Source organism: Triturus cristatus, chromosome 6 (genome assembly GCF_964204655.1).
Source record: "Triturus cristatus chromosome 6, aTriCri1.1, whole genome shotgun sequence".
NCBI lineage: Eukaryota > Metazoa > Chordata > Amphibia > Caudata > Salamandridae > Triturus > Triturus cristatus.
The window spans coordinates 1,324,210,374-1,324,233,262 of record NC_140589.1 but is presented as its reverse complement, the minus strand read 5'-3'; the positions used below and the strand labels follow the sequence as shown (position 1 = coordinate 1,324,233,262).

Sequence of the window (22,889 nt, the reverse complement as noted above, 5' to 3'; positions counted from 1 at the left end):
ATTTTGGCTTTTTTATACCAGATGGCATCCAAAGTTCAGATAACAAACTTTGTCTTTTTAAAGGTGGGATGGTTGCATCCTTGTCTTTTATATGGAAGGTAGTTGAAGTCTGGGCAGGATTTTCTCCCACTACTCTTCCTGAGCGTAAAGTTTTAGACATTTTCCACAGTAATTGGTAAGAGAGGTAACAAGGTAAAATAAATAAAATCTGGAGTTGATTCAGTCACTGGCGCAGCAGGAAGGGTGCAGTATAACTATCACAGTGTTTGCATCACATAACCCTACTACTCTATTGGGCACGATTGCAAACAAACACTCACAGAGTAACAAAGTACAGTAAATATAGGAAGTAAAGGACCGGGCCCGGCCCGGCCTACCTCGGTTACTGAGGGCCACAGAGGGCCCGCCCTTTGCCCGGGCTTAGCCCGGCGCCGCCCGCGCGCGTCCCGCGACGCGGAGGAAGCTTCAGCGTTTTAAGCGCCTCCGGGCGCGAATGCGGCAGGAAGTTGGCCGCTATGCAGCCTGGGAGCTGTAGTCTCCCCCCGTCTCAACCGCGATGCCAGGAAGCGGCGTCGGGGGAGACCCGCAGCGTCAGGGACCCAGGAGCGGCAAGGGCACCAGCAGAGAAGTCAGCGGGAAGTCAGCGGGACCGCTGGTGAGTACAGGCTCCTCTCGCAAAGTTCACCCGCTCCTCGTAGGGAGCTTCAGCGTTTTCTTGTCTCAAGCAAATTGGTTTATGGAAACACACACTACGCTCGGATAAACAAGCAACTAATTTGAAGACTACAAGCCATGCAGAAATCTGCAGGCAACCTCAACCCCCCACCCAGAACTTTCATCACTCTACACATCAGGGAACTACACTGGATATATATATATATATATATATATATTATTATTCCAATCTTTATTTCGGCCATTTGGCCATAAAAGATACACAATACACATATACAATCACAAATAAGTCATTTCATAAAAAGATAAAACCATTGGAATGTATATACTAAAAAAGACTAACAAATTTTTAAGAGGGACCCAACGCCTTTAAAATGAGATTACGCGTGTGCCAAACATTGGTAAGAAATTTTGTTAATGCAAAGACAGTTGGGCCAGAGACATCAGATTTTAAAATCCTGTACATTGGTGCGTATTCCCTGCAACCCATATTCCTCATCAGCGGGAGGAGCCAGTATTTTCGTGCTACCTTATAGGCTGGGCAGAAGAAAGCCACATGCAGGTCAGTTTCCTCCGCAGCATCGCAAACCGGACACTGCTTTGTAGTGGAAGCCGGTGACCAGGTGCTTGTAAAAGACCGGAAGGGCAGTGTGCCGTATCTCCATTGGAGAAACAGCTTTCGGGCCAGTACAGGGGAAATAGGATCCAGTACCTTCTCAAACCTATAGAGATCCTTGCTTTGCAAAAACACGGAGGATAAGGACCCTTCTACCTGGGTGGCTTGGGCCCTGGCTAATTTGTGTTCGTGGTATGCATTAGCCAGGGACTTTTTGGAGATGTTTGATGCGGCATTCGCTGGCTCAGTCCATAATTCAGGGAGCCCTATTTCCATGCAGGTGGCTAGGATGTTTTTAACCCAAGGGATATTAAGCACTTTTGGGTGATTCAGAAGTTCGACCAATTCCGCCCGGTATTCTGCAAGATCATTGCTACTCCATAGCCTACGCCAGAAGGCTATGGGTCTCAGGCTTATTTCATCAGCTAACGGTCGCAAACCCAAATCAAGCCTCAGGGGGAGGAGCGGGGTGCTGGCCGGGAGTGCGGCTATCTGTCTTATAAACTTGTTTTCCGTTAATGACAGACTCCGGCAAGACGTGTGACCCCATAGTTCCGCCCCATACATTATTGCTCCCCTGGCCTGGGCCTTGTATATCTGGATTAGTGCCCCCAATGGACGGTATGATGAACCAGTCATCATCCGGGCGATACCCCCAGTAGTTTGAATGAGTTTGAGGTTAGCCCTGCTCTGATGAGATCCCCAAGTCATGGTTTCGTTGAGAGTCACACCAAGGTATTCAAAGGTGGCTACTCTCTCGAGCCGTACGGTTCCCAATTGCGGATTTGGCCGCAGTTTTTGGCTCGGATTCAAAACCATGAATTTGGTTTTTGCCGCATTAATTTCCAGCCCCCTATCAGTACAGAAGGCCACGAAGGAGTCGAGAATCCTCTGTATACCCATAGGGGCTTTGGATAGCAGCAGGGTGTCGTCCGCAAACATAATTGCGGGCACCCTGCTGCCATTTAATTTGGGGGCGTCAGTATAGTCAGTGGCATTCAGATGGGCGATTACCCCGTTGACGAAGAGGCAAAACAGGGTTGGTGCCAGCACACAACCCGGTCTTACCCCCCGGCCAACGGGGAATCTATCAGTCAGTTCCCCCGACCTCCCGCACCTCACTCGGGCATAATTATTGTGGTGCAGCCTCTGTAAGATCAATAGGATGTCCGGGGGAACGCCCATCTCTGCCAGGACGCTCCAAAGTTTCCCCCTGGGCACCAGATCGAAGGCGGCCCGTAAGTCCACAAAAATTGTGTACAGACTACCGCCCTCGAATTTTGCTGTCCTCCAATAGATCAGGTTCAGTCTGAAAACCTGGTCCACTGTGGATACCCCCTTCCTAAATCCCGCCTGGTAGGGACTAAGGGCGCCCACCTCCTCCATCCAGTCCTGGAGCCTATTCAGCAAAACCCTACCAAACAGTTTCTGTGCCACGTCTATTAAACTGATTGGTCTGTAGTTGGCTGGGAGGAGAGGCGAGCCCTTTTTAAAGATGGGGACCACCTCTGCCCCCAGCCAAGTACTAGGGATTTCCATGCCCCCAAGAACTCCATTGAAAAGGGCGGCAAGGTAAGGGGCCCAAACAATGGGCTCCTGTTTAAACATATCCCCTGGTAGTCCATCCAGTCCCGGCGCCTTTCCAGAAGCCAGTCCTGAGATGGCTGCGGTGACCTCTCCCAACGTTATTGGCTCCCCTTCGCAGTCCGGCCAGCCCACCTCAACAACAGCAGGAGATTCTCCCGGCTCAGAACTGTATAGGGTCTGGAAGTGAGCCTCCCACACCCCTGGGGCAATGTTGGGCTCTAGTGCCGATTGTAAATTCCCCGACCCCCCGTTCACTATCCTCCAAAACAGGCGTTGGGTTTGGGTCGCTAGGGCCTTGGTGAGTTCTTCCCACTGATTTTCCTCCCATTCTGCCTTAGCGTGGGCAATAAGTTTCTTGTAAGCTCGCCTGCTTTGCTTAAGGCTATCCCCCCCTAGACCCTCCTTGATTAGTCTAAGGAGTTCTGTTTTTGCCCTTCTGCTTCTAGATTATACCATGAGGTTTTGCCTTGCCGCCCCCCTTTTAGTTTTCGTGAACTACAGGTGAGATGAGGTGCCGCAGCTTTTATGAGGTCCTCATGAGCCTTGTACAGTTTGCCCTGGGAGTCTTTGTTGTTTGCTTCGGTGTCCAAGCTCCCCACAGTTTCCAAGATGGGAGTTATCCCATCATAGAGCATGGGGAGTTTATTCTTGCTTGTAACCAGGTGCTCCCACCTGATTCTTCTCCTACTATTGTCAAGGAGGAGCGCAGGGTTGTTCCCTTCCGCGTTAGTCACGAGAGCTTGGGGGCCAGGGTGAACAAGGTCAAGCTCAAGTGCATTATGGTCACTATCGGTCCTGTCCGTCACCCTAAAATCCTGGATTGTCGGCCACTTGACTATTTGGGCCAAGACATAGTCCAGACGGGACTCTCTTCCCGGCCTATTGTAAGTGGTTTTACTGGGTATGTCGGATTTCATTCGCCCATTACAAGCTCTGATTCCGAACTTTAGGGTGAGGGCTGTAATTTGTAGTGCCAGTGGGGTCCAAGCCTTTGGGGGTGGAGCTTCCACTAAAGGCACTGCCCATCTGGCCTCTTCTTCCGGTGATAACCCGTCCAGAAGGCCAGGAAGTGGCTCAAAATGAGAATTAAAATCCCCTCCTACTACATAGAATGAATCACTCGGTAGGTCAGATATAAAGTTGGAGAGTTCATCTATGGTCGGTGATTCCTTTGCAATACCCATTGGCCTAGAATAAATGTTAATAAACATAAGTTTAGCTTGGTTAGGCCATAGTAATGAAACCACAAGGATATCTTCAGAGTTAGCCGACAGCCGCGTTGCCACACAGCCCAGATGAGATGCGACCCAGATCGTAAGCCCTCCTGACGGGCGGCCTTTGCCTTCCCACCTCGCTGGAATGAAGAAGGACATGTAGCCTTGATGACCATAGTCCTCTCTGGCCCATGTTTCCTGGAACATACAAACATCTCCGGTCTCAATGTAATTTGCCCAGCCCGGGTCCCCCAGTTTATTAGCCAGTCCAGCAACATTCCAGCAAATTAGCCTCAAGTGTTCAGGGGTATTAGTTGCCGTGCCAGAGGGGTCAGAGAAAATGGTTCCAGACTCTACTGCAATCGGGAATTCTAACACATTACCAACAGTAGGGACCAATGATTCGAAAAGTCCACTGGAGCCGTTCTCCACAAATGCTGGCTCATTCAATATTCCAGGGGCATTATCAACATTGTGGGCAGATAGATCAGAAAGTCTGCTGGTGCCATCTTCCAGGAGCACTGAATCGATCAATGGACCAAGGGTTTTACCAACAATCGGGGAGGATGGCTTGGAAAGACTACAGGAGCCGCAATCTCGGGTCATTGGCGTATGAGCAGAAAGTCAATCAACCCCGTCCAAATCATTCAAACAATTGAAACTGTTGAAATGAGAATAGGGTGTATCCTGCAATTGGAGATTTGGGCGTTGTACATAGTCCTTATGTCTGCGTCTATGTTCCACCCTTATCCACTCATCATGCGGTGGAGCATGATGCATGCGGATAGGGGGGGAAAAAAAAAAGATACTGGAAGGGTCTGAATAGTGGAATCCAGTGATCTATTTATTCCTTCACAGATATGTAGAACAGTGCCGGGATCTTTAAAAGTTACCAAGATGCAATCCCCTATTATTGTTTTTCTGGTCTTCCCTAACCAAGGGACCCTTCTAACCATAATAATCTCATTATTAAAATGAGATGGTAGGGGTCGGTTCCAGTTTAGCCATTTAATGACCTTTTTCTTTAAGGACTGGTAGTCTTCATTTTCCCCTGGTCTTAAATGGGGGGCACCTGCTAGGACCACCGTTAGACTATTAGCTTCTGGCGGCAAATCTGGTCTCCGTGGTCTTGGGGCTTGCCGGCCCGGGGAGAATAGAGGGGTGCTGCCGGCTTCTTGGTGGCCGCCATTAATCCCAGTCTGGGAACTTTGAGGGGCAAAGTCTATTGATTGTAAAGGCCTATTGATTGAGTTACTGCGCGGTGCCTGGACTGAAATAGCCATCAATGGCTGCAGGGGGGGGGGCAGTAGGCACGCTCTGAGGGGGGACTTTATTGGCATCGTGTGGGGCTCCTATTTTAGGAGGGTTTCCTTCGGGGAGATGGGGTCCCATATTTTTAGGTTGCTTACTAACTAAGGTGTTCAAGGTAGTAAGAGATGTCTCTGGTAGAGTGAGCCTAATCTCCACTTTTTTCAGGCTTTCGCTAATGGGCTGCAGAAGGGAACAAAGTAGGAATTCTATACTCCCTATAAATGTGGGAGGGGGATTTATGTTGGATGCGATGGCCACTGGGTCGTTATTGGTGACAGCTATGTTGGAGCTGGGGGCCTTGGAGGGAAGAGCAATAGGCACAGTCTCATTGTCCCTCCCAGATTGTAGTGCGTTTATATGTTTTTTACCAAAGTCTAAATGGGATAGTTTAGCTTTCCCCCTCCCCCCCATTGACTTCCTACCACGTTTGCTTGGTGGAGGCCTATGCAACTCCACCACAGCACTTTGTTTTGGCTTACTTTTCTTAGTTGCATGCAAAGGGGGAGTTTGGGTAACTAAATTAACGGGGGTAACACATGTCGTGGGAGGAGTTGTGTCTATAGACTTTCCAGGGACCAACCCAGGGGGACTAGGAATTTCCCGAAATAAGAGGGGGAAGTCCTCAAGAGTCGAAGGATTTGGGCTTTTGGGGGGCGTACCTTCCTCTTGGGAAATAGGATACGGGGTGATCTCTGTCAAGGGTCTGGTCTTCATGTATTCAATGGAGCGCCGCCGCTCCGCCCTGCGTCTCTCCAGAGAATTTTCTTTACCTGCGTCTCCCTTGGTAGATTTGAAGTAATTGTCCAGAGTCCCTGTGTTACTGCCCCCCTCCCTTAGTGGTGTTTCACGTGATCCTGGCGAGGGCATCACCTTAATCAGATTTGGAAGTAAGAGGTAAGGGATATGGCCCAGCCCGGCCTCCTTTGGCCCCTAACGGCCACAGACGGCCCGCCCTTTGCCCGGGCTTCGCTCCGGGTTGCGATCCGCGCGCGTCCCGCTAGCGCGTTCAGGGATAGGCCACGTTATATACCAATATGCAGGGAAGGAGGAGCCGGGAAGAGGAATCAGGTGGGGCGGGTGGATTGACGCCGGGCTACCTGGTCCTCGCAGTCCCGGCAAAGTACAGCACTCCGATTGTTACAGGTATCCCACTGTTGCAGGAAAGCGTCCTCTGTGTCCGTGAGCCAAGGTAAGAGGAATTACTACACCAACAGCGCTGCGTTCGAATAGGTCTCGTTAGAGGGATGATCTCTGACCAGAAAGTAAAAAAGGATTCAATCCTATGACCTGTTTCTTCACATCTTAAATAATCACATCCAAAACGATTAATTGTAGTTCAAGAAAACCTATTCCACTTCTCTCCACTAGATGGGGGTGGTGTTTAGGCAGATCGGAGGCAGCAGAGGTAGACGTTCCATACAGTGATGCATTAGAGATCCAGATCCTCGAAGATTCAGCGTTCGAAACAAGCAGGTGAGTGTAATGGGTTAACCAACAAAATAGTACAGTTCGAATAATAAATGCGTTCACACAAGCGAACGAGAGTTTTTGTATCACAGAGGAGTGACAGCTGAATTGATTGCCTCCGGACAATTAAAGCGCAGCAAAGAGCTAACATAAAGTTCAATGTGGTGGATTTAAGGGAGGACGTTTGTTTGCACACATTCGTGTGTACATGAGGGCTTATCAGGAGAGAGCGCCGTGGCAGAGCGTGGGGCTCGGAGTGAAGCAAGGTAATAAGAGGTAAACAGCAGGGTGTCCTCGCTCTAATGCCACACGGGGGCTCAAGAGTCTTGTTCAGCATAAATGGAGGGATAGACTTCAGGAGTAGCATTCAGCGCTTTCTCGCGCTCAGGAAACAGGGATTCCAAAAGTCACAAGCAAGGAGGGGATGCAAAGCAGAACTTCCAAGGCAGATCAGAGGAGGGAAAACCAGTCCGTCACGAAGGCAAGCAGGGCCATTTCACTTGATTCAGCTTGCCGTCCTATTTGCCGTCTTGTGATTCGCTTATATATACACTCATTTCAGACCACACACATTACACAACTCAGGCCCCACCTACTTGAACAGTTGCAGCTCCTTCCAACAAAAACACTGACACCTCTGAAGGACTCCTACTTGCAGATCTCTCATGCATATACAAAAAGCGATCAGGGCGATAGCCGTTCAGTTATTTTACTCCTAAATCGTGGAACAGCCGCACATTTCACATTAGAGCTGCCTCCTCTCTTCTTGAATTCCGCAAGAAGTTGAAGACCTGGCTTTCCAATTAACCAGCCTACCATAGGCAGGGCTAAGCACAAGTACCTGCTCAGCACCAAGATATCTTCAAGGGGCAAAGTGTGCTAATACACACAATATAACATTGTTGGGAGCGCTCTCCTCAGATACCACAAAGCCTTCGCTAAATTGAGGGAGACTGTTACCTTTAAAGATATAAAAAAATTGTGTAGTCTAGGCCCTCTGGACAAACTCCTGATGTGCAAATGTAGCATGGTGCAAGGAAGCTTAACAAGTAATTTACATCTGTAAGGATGTCCACCAAAATGCTGGATCTTGGAATAGATAACAGGCCTCGCATGAAAACATTTGGTTGCATGAGCTCACTGTTGAGGAAGGGTTACACAACCGCACACGACTGGATGTAGAAAGGTGGTCATTCCTCTGTTTATGGGATGCTGCTATTTCAAGGCTCAGCTGTTTCACACAGTATAGTATGTTCAGCACATCCTATCTGAATGTTTTTTTTCCTTTCACAAAGATAAAATATGTTATCAGCTGGCAACATTGTTCAGAAAGGGGAACCCAAACTGTGGGATCCTCCAGCAGTTTGAACACTGGTTTCAAATGCTTGAAAAAGCAAATGCGCCATGGAAAAAATTGCAAAGTCCACTTCTACATTTGGGATGGGGAAATGGTGGATGGGAGGACCACCCGGGCTGAAGATGGTCAAAGATAGTCAAGACAAAGAGACAGGTTTAAACTAAGCACATGTTTATATCAAGATACAAAAGCATGGTCAGAGGGTAATTAAAAACAAAAATAAGCAACTTGCTAATTATTTTTTACAAAGAATCTTAAAATATCCAAATAACCAATCTTAACAGTATACAACTGAAAACACCCATCTGGCCAAATTACATCAAAAATGAACATCACAAAATATACAATCTTCCAAATATCTGAGGGCTTCATCCCATCTCTTGCCTCATTCTGGACTGGCACTCCTTGCAGGACTTGCCAAGGCTGAATTACTGAAAAGAAAAAATATATATATAAAATGAATGTCACATGGACGACACAATCCAACTACTTTTTTAGCGACTCTAGACTCCTATTATGGGCAACCCTTGGCAGTACCAGAAACTTTTTTTTTTCCTTTCATCTGGGAACACGCAGGAATGGTTAACAGCCACACCTCTCCACTCCGATCACAACTGTTTCCCATTTTTCCGCCCATTAATGCATGCATGCATGTTCTAATCAATTTTATTTTTAAACAAGTAGCAATTTAGTGGTTTCCTTTTGGCAGAACTGTTGGCCATCAATGATCTCTATACCAAACTTGCCCATGTGGTAGGAGAACACTGCATAAACAACTCTGCACAGCGTTATCAACATCCACTCTAATCAAGAAAGGTAAACAATACCTACATTTTTAGTTCGGCCAATTGAAAGCTGCACCCTGCACAACCTCCCCCTTTCACGGACAGGATTTGAGCCTAAACTAAGATTGTGTGACAGCATGTGTTACCCAAAGGTTATTTCAAAGAAATGTAGGTTAAAATTCTGGATATATATATATATATATATATTCTTCAAAAACAAGCGCTCAGCACACGAGGGTGCACTCGGGGGACCACAATTCACCAGCAGGCAGCACTCCAACCACATGAGTCGTGCCTGACGCGTTTCGGTTTGTACCTTAATCATAGGCTGGACTCCGATCTCTTGCATTGATGTTGACACTTTATTTAAATATTTGCCCTCCAATGGGCTCCGTGATAAGAAATCCAATACCTGATGGGAAATGTAGTGCCACACAATTCGCCTCGTTGCCCCAGTGGGATCAGGATCTGTCCTTCAGCCCTGAGTGGGCCGTGAAGCGCTGCATGTGTCCACAATCCACGGTATCCAGTCTCCCCACTTCTGGCGCCAGTTCATTGATGTGCCTGTGGCCCCTCAGCAATTAGAGGGTGGTGCACCCTCCACGCCCGAAGCCGGCGTGCATATCTTCTATGTTTTTGAAGATATGCAGATATGTTTTATGAAGATAGATGAGGGGAGTGCACTACAAGTGATGTGTAGATCAAAAATCCCATACCCATATCCAGGCCTAGCAGACCACCTCCAGGAGAAATACCAGGTTCCCCATCCACCCCACTCAGTCATTTATAGAACAACTGGACTGCCCAATAGTAGAAACACATATCCACAATACTTAGCTCCCCCATTCTATGTGGATGGAGTACATTTCCTGTACCCTATATGAGGGGGGAGGGGGTTAATCAGACACAAAAAGGTCTGAAATTTGCATTTCAATTGGCCTCACCAAAACTGCAGCAGATGTAGGGGAAATTTTTGTAAAACAAAGCAGGCGAGGGAGGGTAATCATTTTAAACAACGCAGGAGCCCAAGATATTGAGAGGCAGCTTCGCCCAATGTTAAGCAAAACCCCAAGCGATGGAAATTCAAGCCATTTTTCCATCCAGTAGGTGCATTAGGTACCCAAGTATGGTAGTGTCCTTCATTAGATGGAGTGTTCATTCTTTCCAACGCAAAGGCAAGAATCTATGCCATCTGCATAGTGTTTGAGTGCTGATTTCTTAGCTTCCCTCAACATCTCCACACATGAGTTGTAAGCACAGATGACAAAGCCAATTCCTCAAGAGCCATGTTGCTAGGATGAGACTGGCTAGATCAGTTACTCTTGTATAGGCAACAGGTTGTTAAAAAAAATTGCATTTTCAATACTCCGATAGTGCCATTTCCAATAGATCTGATAACTAGGTTTGTACTGCCCACTAGGAGGCAGTCCTAATTGCCAGTTGATTACCCTGCACTGGTTTATCATTGGAGATTTTAGTAATGTCAGGGGGAAAAACGGGCAAATGTCCCTGACCAATCTATCGACCGGGTATTCCTCTCTGATCTGTAGAGTGGGTACAGATATGCAAAGTCTTGGTCATGTTCTCAACACACAGAAATACAAAAAAATGCCATCTGTGGAGCTACTCCTTTAATTAACTGCTGTGCACTTCCGGATTTAGCTCCCACTCGTACAAGGTTGCTTTCTTGTCTGCTTCTACATGTTGTAGACCAAGTGGTGTATGGCTACAAGCACCCATCCATATACATTCTGGGCTGGTTTGGAAAGCACATGATCTTGTTCCCCACCAGTCTGTTTAAGCAGAACATGATCTGGTGTCTGATTAAATCTGTACTACTCGCCCGGTGTTGTGTCCGTGAAAGGCCTTCACACTACAAATACTGTTGCGTTCCAGCATTGTGTTTCACTGCCTACTGTCGGTTCTATTGATAACTGGGTTTTAGTTTGCCCACATGTGCAACCCACCCTCTATGTGATGCATCTTTAGAAATGGTCACGGAGAAGGAATTGTCTGAATAGTCTGCTTGTCAGTTTCTACCCGCCACCACTGCATCACCCACTATATCCACCAAGGTATCAGACAATTAGAACTACTGCTTCTGCAAACATTATTAGATTGGTGTTTTATATCTTGGCAAAGTGAATAAACTGAAAGCATGAGGTTATCATGCTAATCAATGTCATCACTGTTCTCACCACCAGAGACTTTCCCTTCTGGAAGAGACAAACTTGCACAGACAATGCCTAAATAATGTGTATCAGGAATGATTTTGCTATCATGAAGTTCAATGTTGCCTCCAAGAATAGCCTATCCCTCCTGGGAATGGGAGATTATTTATCCACTTCCAGAGAGCCCCCCCAGCGATTGCAGATTCCGTATGCTGTCTTGGCACTCAATACCGGCCAGCTGACCAGACAGGGGTACACAAGTATCCAGTCTTCAGTAAGCTGCCACAATTTGTAAACAGACTTGGTGCAGACTCTTACATGGGCGCATTTTGAATTGGTAGTTAGAGTTGTTTATCACATTTCTTTTGCCCACTGCTCATCTGGTCTCTGTCCTGGAGGACTATGGCCACTAAGTAGACTAATTTCTTCAGCTCTGGAATGACTTCTTTCATTATGGTCATCTTGAACTTGTGTCTTTATAAATCCATTCAGGAATCTAAGGTCTGTGCAAAGCCTCAGTAACAAGTTTTGTTGTGGGATGAGAAAGTATATAGGAGGACAGTCCCTGGTTGTGTTCATTTGGTACCTCCATTTTTGCTCCCTTTTGTGGATCATCTTGTATATTCTATTCTAGAAGTTTACTTTTGCACCCTTGCATACCTTTCCCTTTGGCTTGCAATTTATTGCCATCTTCAACGCTATGTAGAAGCAGAGTTTTAGGATATTGAGTGCAGATTTCAAAGAGGTAATTTTTTTCAAGTCCTGGAGAATAAACCCCCCCCCCCCCCGCGTACACCCTACACTAGTTGTTTGATGTCAGGGGCATCTCTTTTTCCGAGTCATTTGGTGCCTGTGTTTGATCCTCTTGTGGTCAGGCCTGGCCTTTTCCACTGGCTATGCCTTCATAAGGAAGGTCTCTGTGCTGACTTCAATCAATGTTTGTTAAAAAAAACTCCTATTACATATCAAACAAGAAAAGTGGCATCGTACTCCCAATTCACACAACCTAGGACGTCTCTAGAATTCTGTTGTTTAATAATGCCTGGGGCTGGTAGGTTTCCCTCGGTGCTAGTCAACCCAAACAGCTTCCCAGCAAGGAACCAGTAACAGTATGGATTTATTGCCAAGAGTAAGAAAAAAAAAATCTTCCCATGTCCAGGCTCCTTGCTGGCATTCAAAACAGTGTCTGCATGCTAGAAAGGAGTAGGCTCTGTATAGATTTTCTTAGGTTAAATAACATCCAAACAGCATATGGCTAGGGAGGAGCAGAGTACAATACACCCTCCCATAGCCCTGTCCACCAGCTTGATCATCAGACTGACTTAGAAGGAAACCACCGCACATCAGATGGATGGGATGCCTCATCAGTAGTGACAAATATAACCTTTTTGCTGTTGCGGACATACGTGAATATAATAAGGGTGTCTTTAATGATATAAAAGCATTAATAGGGCAGCTGAGGGGTTAAGTGTGCAATTCTGCTAAACATTTCTTCAGTGGTAATCAATGTCAGTGTAACAGTGAGACCTTAAATTCTGTTCTTGAAAGAAATTGCCGTTTTTGCAATGGGACCTTGAATCCAATTATCCCCTGTTCTTCAACTATCCTTTGCCAGATGAAAAGAGCTCTATGGGTCTTAGTTTTTATACAGATATTGGAATTTGCCACTGGACGCTCATCAGGCAAGTATGCTAAAGGCCTATGTTTCAAGTTGTCCAAATCCAACGAAACATTTGCAGCTTACTGGTTTGTTCAACTTGACAGCTAATACTCATGAAGGCTGCCCCTACCAGAGTTGCATGTATTCCGGTGTTTTGGCTCGTTTCTTGTACTCTATCTAGTGATGCTTCTTCAACATATCTAACTTCAAAATGTAAGGGTTTTGCGGCTCTATTTTACTTTTGCTAGTGAATGTTTGCCTGCTTCTCGCTCTCGTCAGTGGGTGGTAGAGGCATGTGGATTAGAAAACTGAGGACCACCGGCAGCTTCATCACAGTATCCCCAATAAAACATCTGAATATCAATTTTTAGGCTTGATAAAGTAGTGTACTTACCATTCACCAAGTTCTTTTCAGGCATCACCAAGCACAGCCATTTGTGCTGCCCTTTGTTAGCTTCCCAATTAGCCTCAATTCAATGAGATCTGATAATGCAATTTGCAATCTCAATCAACAGGCATCTGGGAACATTCGGTGTCATTGTTCTAAAGAACTCAGTAAACCCTTCTGCAATCAATACAGAAATTTCAGCCAATTGGAATAAGTGAGCTACATCGAAGTTACAGCTGCCTCAAGTTTTTTTTGCCATAGAGTGTTTGAATGGAAGCAATCAAATCTTTGTAAGCTCCCCGTCACTGAAGGATGCCTCCTCCACCAGCATCTCTGCCCTCTCCCCATATTTTACTTTCCTGGGCGCCTAACCCCAGAGATAAAAACCTAAATCATGTCACCTTCAAGAGCCTGGTCTCGTGCCTGAGCACAATTAGTTTCAAGTAGCACCATAAAGAGCATTTTAGAAATAAAACACTCGTATGTTCAAATGACTTAGCCATACCTTTTTGTTGGAGTTATGGACCTGGATCTTGACCGACTGCAAATAGAAAGACAAAAACAACTGTAAATAAAGTTGAAGTGCACCCATTACCTGTCCCCTTTCCCATGTAAAACCTAATTACAGTTTCTCAAGTTTTTCCAAAATGAACGTAGACATGAATTTCGATAGTGATATGGAATACCTTCACCAGCATATGAACCAATGAATTATTGAATGCCAACAAACGTTCACTAGTACATCCACAACCTGCATTCCCCTGAGAAAATTAAGTATCTCTCAGAGCAAACAAAATACTGGGACCATTATGTAGCAGCAGAATAACTGACAAGGGGGGGAAGCACAGCAGAAGCCACCACAACCCCACCACAGCCAACATTACCCAACATGTGAAAAATGGTTTAAGAATGGTAATGCTTGCTTACAGCAACCAAAGACAGAGAATCTGCATAGAGTCCTATAATTGGGAGAACATACAGGAATGGAATAGGTAGGTACTGTAATCTTTCAATCCATCAAGGGCATAGTGTGGTGGAAAAGGTTTTCTGTACGTCTTGGGAAGCGCAGACTTGGTGAGCTTCCCCATCAGTGGGCTGAACAGTACCCAAGCCCTATGTAGAAATGTCAAATTATTAAGGGGTGCTCATCAGAAGTAGAGCCTTACTTTGTTGAAAGCAGTGGCATCGGTCTTTCCTTATGTATGTGAACGAAAGTCTGCATAGAGGTCACCTTCAGTAACTCATTCAGTAGAAACAACATCTGGCAGCCTAACTAGCCAGATTGAGTCACTGAAGCTACAAAAGAGCATTAGAGCCATGGAGCTGCAGAGGCCCTTTTCTGACATCAGTGGTGCACTAACAGAAGTACGCCCAGTAACCTACAGTGTATGCAGCTAGAGAAACTCTTTTTTCAGCTTCACCCCAGACTTTAAGGTAATGTCCTTTTGGTAGCACAGAGTAGAGCCGAATATTAATTGGTTGAAGGATTCCTCCAGCTCTTACTGTTCGAGACAGATATCCAGGTAACAGATGAAACCTGCTTGAGCCTGCTGGTACCATCTGCTGTATAGATGCCAATGTCACCTAAAAATCTGGTTTTTCTCTGTCCCAACAAAAAAATAGGCTCTTATTTATAGACCTGACCATCCAGGAGTAGGAAAGGGTCTATCTAACATGAGTTGCCCAATTGAAATAAATCAGAATTGGTGATTTTGGCACAAGCTACTAACTTCCTTTAAGGCACCGTGACGAGTCCTGACTGCCATGAGACTTCAATAAAAGCCATCCATTGGTCTAGAAGAGCAGTCACTTTTTCCTCTTACTATGGCGAGGAATATAAAAAGCAGTTGCATCACCTCCTACAGAAATTCAACCTCATGGAAAGAAACCAATTTGTCCATCACCTCTAAAGAAACAAAAAAATGTATCACCAGACTCAGAACTTGATAAAAAAAACACATACACTTTAGACATTTCCAGTCAAAGAGGTCTTAAGCCGTGGTAACAGCCTCGATTATGTCACCAAGATACATTACTTCAGTTCAATTTTCAAATTTTTCCTCCAAGTATTCCGGATTTTGTCATGCTAGGTAACATCTCCCTTGGTGGCATTACCTTTAGCAGGTGTCTATGCCCCAAGCAGAGTAACCCACTTCTAAATCATTAAATTTCTAAGATTGAAGCTCCAAATGATGGAAAAGGAAAGAGAATAGAATCTCACCCTTTCCCTTAGGCAATTTACCGCAACCTCTTGTGGCAGCATCCATTTTGATTTGTGATTTTAGAAATTTGCAAAGTTTCTCTTTTGAAGCTTATGATTCTTTTATGGTTTTCTAAAGGCAAAGAGACATCTTTCCTTTTTAGGCGACATTATGACTTTTTGTTATGTCCCACTTTCACTTCAAGCTAAAGCATTAAGGGCCAACAGATATATTGTGTGGTATTTACAGTGCAATGCAGTCTCAGAGCACCCACAAAAGTTAGTTTACCTTACCAATGACAGTTTCAACAGTCTGTATGTTCAGTCGGGAACATTTAAAGTGCGAGACCAATTGAGGATACAACTGGTGTCAGTCTTGGGATAAGGAGATGGAAAACAGCTGGTGTAGGTACATCTACAGTGGTTCCAAACATTAGGAGGCCTGGTCTTGAAACTGGATAGTCTTGTATTTCTAGTGTGGGGATCCCACTGGGAAGAAGGAGGGACATCTAATATACCCAAAGGCTAGGTCGGCTCCAACTGAATTTACGTATGGGAGCACTCAATTTTGGACCCACATATCTTTGGGCGAGGAAGAAGACGCCAACTTTAAAGGTAACTAGATCTAGTCAATAACACCTAGGTCACACTTGGTGGTGCGCAAGGGAAAATCCTGCAGCTCGGTGATCGACAGTCCTGGACGTTGTATAGGTTTGATACAAAACTGTGGTCAAGTACGGCTTTCGGACCAAAAGGTACAGTGGTGCCTCTGTTAGGTGTCCTACTTTCTAAAAGCGGATGCATAATTGTGGACTAAAACGCAGCCTTGGGATTGGGTGGAAGGTATCAGTCACATACAAATCAGGGCTGGTCCTCCACATACTAAGCCATGTCCACATGCAATGGTAATGCAAGCAACCCAAGACCAGTTTCAGCCTTGACTGGCATCAGTGAAGTGCAGGTAAAGACATGTGGCACAACTAGAATGAAGACTCATGGCTGTGGAACTCGGTCACACCAGTCAGACCTAGGGTAATACAGTGATTCCGGTTCAAAAAGTGATTGGACAGTTTGTACAGGAGGAGCACCAAGTCTGATTTTTCATAGTGCAGGTCTCGTTGAGCTTTTGACTGATACCCAAAGTGTACCCAGGACATGTAACCAAAGTGTCTTCAGTGGGCGGCATCACTCATTTTTAGACTCACTGCATTGATGATGCATACATCCCTGCAGGCTTGACACCAGTCACCTGACTGTGCAGGTTTAAACTACAATTTTGACCTTTTAAAATGGACCCTTATTACTGTTTTTACCGTAATTTGAAATGCGGTAGCTCTATTGCCCATAGGGTAGGGTATATGGTATTTAAAAGTAGGACAAGTAGAGAATTAATGTTCCTAATGTCCTTAAAGTGAAAGAGCATAACATTTCTATTTACTGTAGCAAGGCGGACTACTTCCATAGGGAAAACAAGATTACTTTAGAACATCTTACGATAATTTCAGATTGGTTGACAGAGGAGGAATATAATAAGGAACTACCACATAGTTTTAAATTTCCAACTTTTAAAGTCAAATTTTGTTGCACTATTACATAAAAGGGAGTTTATAAAAGTTGCCTTTTGCCTGCCTAAAGCTTCTGGAGACCCTGAAGTATTCAACTGTCACCTGAAAGCTTGTTGGCTCCCATGGGGAGGACTGAACTGCTCCCAGGTCAGAGATAGGGGGCCTTGTGTGTGGTCCTCCCTCTGGCAGATTGGCCTGGGGCTGTACCCAGTAACTTGGTGCACTTCAAGAGGGCCTCCCCTGTCATAGGCAGGTACAGCTCACACCTGGGCCATCCTTCCCTCCTGTCCTTCTGGGTCCACTTTCCCTACAACTAGGTTTGGTGCCTGGCAGACTTGAACTGGGTTAGCGTGACCATCGGGTGGTGCTGTGAGCATCCTCCTTAACATTAGTGTCTCAAATCGTATTTGAATGCAACTTCCAGTTCGACAGGTCTGCTGGCGTTTTACATAGAACATTTGGGGTACACTTCAAAGAAGGGAAACAGAATGCCAAAGAACCTGTATGTATCCACTGCGAGATGCTGAAAGCTCAGATTTAATTTTTAACAGAGTTCTGTCGGAGTTTGTGGAGGGTAGAGGTGCCGCCTTAAACTACATTTTTGTGTTAGTTTGGGGGGGCATTAGGATTATAATAGCGCACTCCCCATACACCCAAATCTTAGCATTTAGATACCAAGTTTATTGTGGCCAAAGACTTTTGCCATCATGAAAAGAGGCTAGTGTTACCCCTAGGAACCTTTACCCAATTGGTTAGGGTGTAACTAAGGGTCATTCCCACCCACTAGCTTGTGCCAGGCATAAATGTGGCACCTTCAGGTACCCACTTCACAACACTTCTGGACCTGAGGAAGTTCAGAAGGGGACTGAATCTGCCATATGCAGCCTGAGAAGAGTTGTGGATGAACAGGCTTGCTCTCTCGTACCAGGGACAAAGATGTGGATGCCAGGGGTCATAAAGCTGACCTCCTGTTAAAGCTACAGGGATACAACAAGAGGAGTTTGCTGCAGCTGCCCAGCGTCAACTGGACCTGGGCTAAACTATGCCACCCTGTGATCTTTAAGTGGCTTCCTTGAGTTCCCAGGGACTCTAGAAGCGTACTCCTGGGGTGAATTCGGAGTTAAAGAGTAAGTCCAAAGGTAAACCCGGTTGCTGCAGCAGATCGGCGAGCTGTAGTTGGCATCAAATTGCATCCACATCCCTTGCAACTGCTACCATTGGCACTTTGTGCTTCTTAGCGCTATTTATAATTAGAATTTCATATACATAGCTCCAGTATCCTCTATTGCTTTTTTGTCATTTTGTCTAATTCGTCTTGGGATCTCATTGTTTTCAATTTAGACTTCATTGCGGTTTTAGTTCTGCATTAATACTTGCCTCTAAGTTAAGCACGCCTGTTCTGTGCCGTAGCTACCGGGGGGGTTTGACTTCAGGGTAATTTAGGGACTTGCGGTTTACTCCGACGAGGACTTATTACGTGATGTGGGTGCATAACCCCCACCAACTAATAAACCAATTTCTTACACGAACGTAAAAAATTTGACTAGCAGGTAGGTTAGGAAGGATAAGATATTGAACCCAGTAGATGCCATTATTATGGGAAGATATCACCCACCAGTGGCTTGACTTGCATTCTGGTTCGGGGTGCATGAAAGAAATTTAAGGAAAGCAGGGGATTCCCTGTACACACAGTGACTCACTGATGATGTTTATATAAGGAATCACAACACTGGCACGACAGATATACTAACCGCTAAAAGTCTTGCAAACTCACCATGAATTACCATTCAAAGAGCAGCTTTAAATAGGTTTTGGATTTGTAATCATTTTGGTTTAGAACACCAGCTTATCACTTTCTCAAAATACACATTTTTCTATCGAAAATTCGCTTTCCATTCTGGGTACAAACACTTCCAAGAACGCATTATCTTTTTCTTATATGCTGTATACAACTGATAAAGTGTGCTTTGCAAAGGGACAAATCTCCATGTAACTTTGCAAAATTGAGAGTGGAAACAGGTGGTCACGTTTTCAAGTCCTGCAATTTGCCTCAGTAGGTGCCGATGTGGTTATGATATTGGTTAGGCTGGCCCACCACTACAAGTGTCCAGAGATGTATAGTGCCGCCTTATTGAATGTAGCTAGCCCCTCTGAGTTAGCTCACTCAAACCCTGAAAGTAGATGTCAGGAGTACAGTCCAGCACAGTAGCTACCAGTAGCTCTGAACTAATAATTAAGTCCATTATTTGATCAAGGGAGGGCAGCTGTAATTCTAATGAGTATATTGCCCTCTACAATTACACTGCAATGAGGAACTTTTCCATTGGTGGTCCACGCGCGCTCGTTTGCTAAACACTCACAGGACATTTTCAATTTGCTTACAGAGGATCCAATAGACCTGCTTTTCATCACTGAGACCCGGTTAACTAAAAATTCTAACCCAGTGATTGAGCTACCCAGATGGCTTTAAAATTGAGAGCTGATCGAAAATCTTGAGCGGAGGGGTGTTTAAGGAAAATAGGAAATTTCAACGGGGCGAGATAAGGGTTTTTGGGGAGAAACCCTCTACTTCTGCAACAACGTTCACCCCCCCACCCCCAACTGGTCTGCAGGCCTTTTTAGGTCTTGCCTAGCTATTGCGTTTACGCAAATCGCTATGCGAGACTCTAGTAAGAGGGGCATTTCAAAGTGCTCCCAAAAGTGGATTGCATGGCGACCACTCGCACAATCACGTGCATCGTGCAGCCATGCAATCCGTTTGGGGAAGCGCTTCAGCCCACTGGCACCCTCGGCATCATACTTCAAAGGGTCCGCTCCCCCGCCTGGAATGCGCTCCCCCCGCCAAGCGCGGGGGAGCTCTCGCTCGCGTCCAGAGCACTTTAGAAGCCGGGCTGGTCTTGTTTTCTTCGTAATACGCATTTGTTCTCTACCTGGCTCCCCTCCTTTTCCTAGGCCTGTCTCTCTTACGACCCCATTCCCTTTCGCTTATGTCTGTATTTACTGCTCTCTCTCTCTCCGCTTAGGTCTGTATTTACTGCTCTCTCTCTTATGTCTGAATTTACTGCTTTTTGTCTCTCCCGCTCTCCTCATTCTATCCTGCTCTCTCACGACCCTTCCATTATTTCCTATCTCTAACCTGTGGTCCCCGTCTACCTCGCGCCCTCTCCCCTCTTTGTGCCCGCTCCGTCGCCACCTCTTCCATCATTGTACCTCGCTGTCCCGGTCTTTCTCGCGCCCCCTCCCTTCCAGATCTCTGTGTCGCTGTGTCTCCTTCCGTGTCAGGCCTCTTCTTTCCTCCCGGTGTCTGACATTTGAGGGTCGCTAATGAGCGCCTCCGCAGTCCGGCTCTCACTGATCCCTCGGAGGCTGCCGGGGGTATGGGATCCTTTCCCTGCAAATAATTAATTTAGCTACGTGTTGCGTAAGAGCCTAAAAGGCTTTCTGCTGCTACCGTGCTGCTCGGCGGCCATTAATAGTATATCAGGGTCGGTGCTGTTGCTGTAGTGCAGTTTCATTAAAAATGTGATCTGTAGCTTTAAACATGCAGCTTTCCATGCAGAATTATGCCAAGTAATTCTTGGTCTGCAAACTCGTAATTGCGTACAGAGATTCCCGTCGGTACCGGAAATTCAGAACGCCTGGAACGGCTGCATATAGTTCCTCAATACTTTGTCCATTTCTACTAGTTGTGTTTCATCAGCTTTTAAGAGTTAATCATCCCGCGAGCTCTTCGCTTCTCCCACTTTATACTTCTCGTGGATTTTAACATCCACTTGGACATCAGTGAAGCAGGGGACACTCAGGAGTTCCTAGACACTGAGACTTGTCCAGCTTCAACAATGGGTTAGCATCCCCACCCACCGGGCAGTCACTTGCTGTATCAGATCTGTTCCAACTTTGCGATCTCAGTTGAGGATCGCCAACCAGTGAACTGGTCAGATCATTTCTCGATCCACTTCTCTTGGCAAGTCCATAATAAACCTATGTTGGCACAACCCAGTTTGTGACACCAGCGGAAACCCACTCACAGAATTGACCCAACGGCCTTTGGTCTTGCAGAGTCACGTCCGGCTCTATCCAACAGCTTGAATGAAACCCTAGATAGTTTCACAAACTGGATCTTCCAGGCGGTAGAGCACCTTTCTGCCGGGACAGGTCATAGGCACCAGAGGTATTGTCCTTCCAAGACATGCTTTTCGGGATCCCTTAAAACCCAGAAGCAGCAGTGCAAAAGGCTTGAACACAAATGGAGACAGGAGTATTGTCCGATAGTTAGGACAGCTCTAAGACATTAAAGTCCTATTACACAGCCATTGCTCAAGCTAAAAGTCTTCCTTATGCAGAGGGAATTGCCCTCTCTGGTAACATTGCCAAAGAAATCTTTATCGCTCAAAGCTTTCCCTCCCCTTAAGGTGGAGTCCATTACAAATTCCCATTCGCTCGCCTGGTGTGAAGAACTCTAGTTTCTTCAACAAGATCTGTGCACTCCAATCTAATTTTGACGTTGGTAATAGCCTGCCTGCCAGGCGAGCATTCCTCCTGACTGGTTGCCACCTGCTTATTTGGCTACTCTGCCTTCAATGCAATATCTAGGCAGGACTCCTTCGCAGCCCTTAAGTCAGTTAAATCTGGTTCCGCACCTAACCCTTGTCCGGCTAAATTGCTAGCCAAGGCCACTGAAGTGATCAACCCAGAGTTGAATATGCTGATCAACCTCTCTTACCTCAGCCATAGTGCCTCCAGCCAGGAAACAAGCAAAAATCGTCCCTCTATTAAAAAACCTAGTCTTGACCCAAATATCCTCTCCAGCTATCGCCCTATTTACCTCCTCCCTGCTGTGGCAAGTGTGCGAAAAACTCGTTAACAAACAGCTGTCCGACTATGTAGAGCAACATGGTCTTCTCCACCCAGCCCAATCTGGCTTCAGAGCCTTCTACAGCACTGAGTCGGCTCTGGTTGAAATCTCTGAGGCCATCCAGGAATCCTCACACTCTTCTGGAGGCAAGGCTGCCCTGATTCTGTTAGACCCGTCGGCTGCGATCCACACCGTGCCGCACACTCTGCTCCTGGCCTGTCTCCTGGAAATTGGAGTATCAGGGCCTGCTTGGCTGTGGCTGAAATCCTATCTTGAGGGCTGAACGCAGCAAACCTGGATCCCTCTATTTTCAGCCTCCCGCCAGAACCTGACCACAGGTGTGCCGCAAGGATCTATATTGAGCCCTCTGCTCTTTACCATTTACGTGCCTCCCCATAGCCAGGTGGCTGAAGATCTTGGTGCCAAAGTCATTACATAAGCAGACGACACCCAGCTCCTTTTCACATGGAATAAGAATGACTCCTTCGAGGCAACATCTGTATCTCTCCAACAATTGAACTTAGGAATGAGAGCAAGCGGTTGCCGGGAAGGGCAGCACTGGACCCCCATGACACTGAGTAAAGGCGCCCGTGGGACTGCCTGCCTAGAAGGGGTCCAGGTCAATTAGATGGTGTAATAGCGCTAACACTGTGGGGGATGTTCCCGGTACTGGGGACGACAGCGCCAAGGTTTGGCTGCGTGGGAAGGAGGCTGCGAAATGGCTGAACTGGTAATGGTGGACATTTGTGCATTGTCAATATATTTGTCACGCTTGCTGTCTTTGTGCTCAATAAAAAGTGTTTTAAAAAAAATGAATGACTCCTTCACCTGCCCAGTCAAATCCTGCCTGTCAGCTGTGTTTAGATTTTCTAGAACTCCCCCCCCCCCCCCCCCTGCAGTTCTGGAACTCATTCTGCCCTGAAGAATCTCCCACGCCAATTTCCGAGGACCAACCCACGAAGAATTTAGGGATCTGGTTTGATGAGAAGTTGGGCTTCATCCCTCAAATTAAGAAGCTTACGGGTCTGTGCTTTGGCA

At 46.2% G+C, this 22,889-nt stretch overlaps 1 protein-coding gene across 1 annotated transcript in view; it reads right to left on the bottom strand.

Moving 5' to 3' along the window:
• Positions 1 to 8,377: 8,377 nt before the first annotated feature.
• The window catches only part of LOC146821377 (serine/arginine-rich splicing factor 7-like), a 42,511-nt gene continuing 27,999 nt past the window's right edge, over positions 8,378 to 22,889 (bottom strand). Inside the window, exons 6-7 of the mRNA XM_085612315.1 lie at positions 13,737 to 13,772; positions 8,378 to 8,658 (exon numbers count right to left, since the gene is read on the bottom strand). Of these exons, the coding sequence (XP_085468441.1) occupies positions 8,613 to 8,658; positions 13,737 to 13,772 (82 nt within the window). The 3' untranslated portion in view covers positions 8,378 to 8,612. The remainder of the gene's footprint in view (positions 8,659 to 13,736; positions 13,773 to 22,889) is intronic.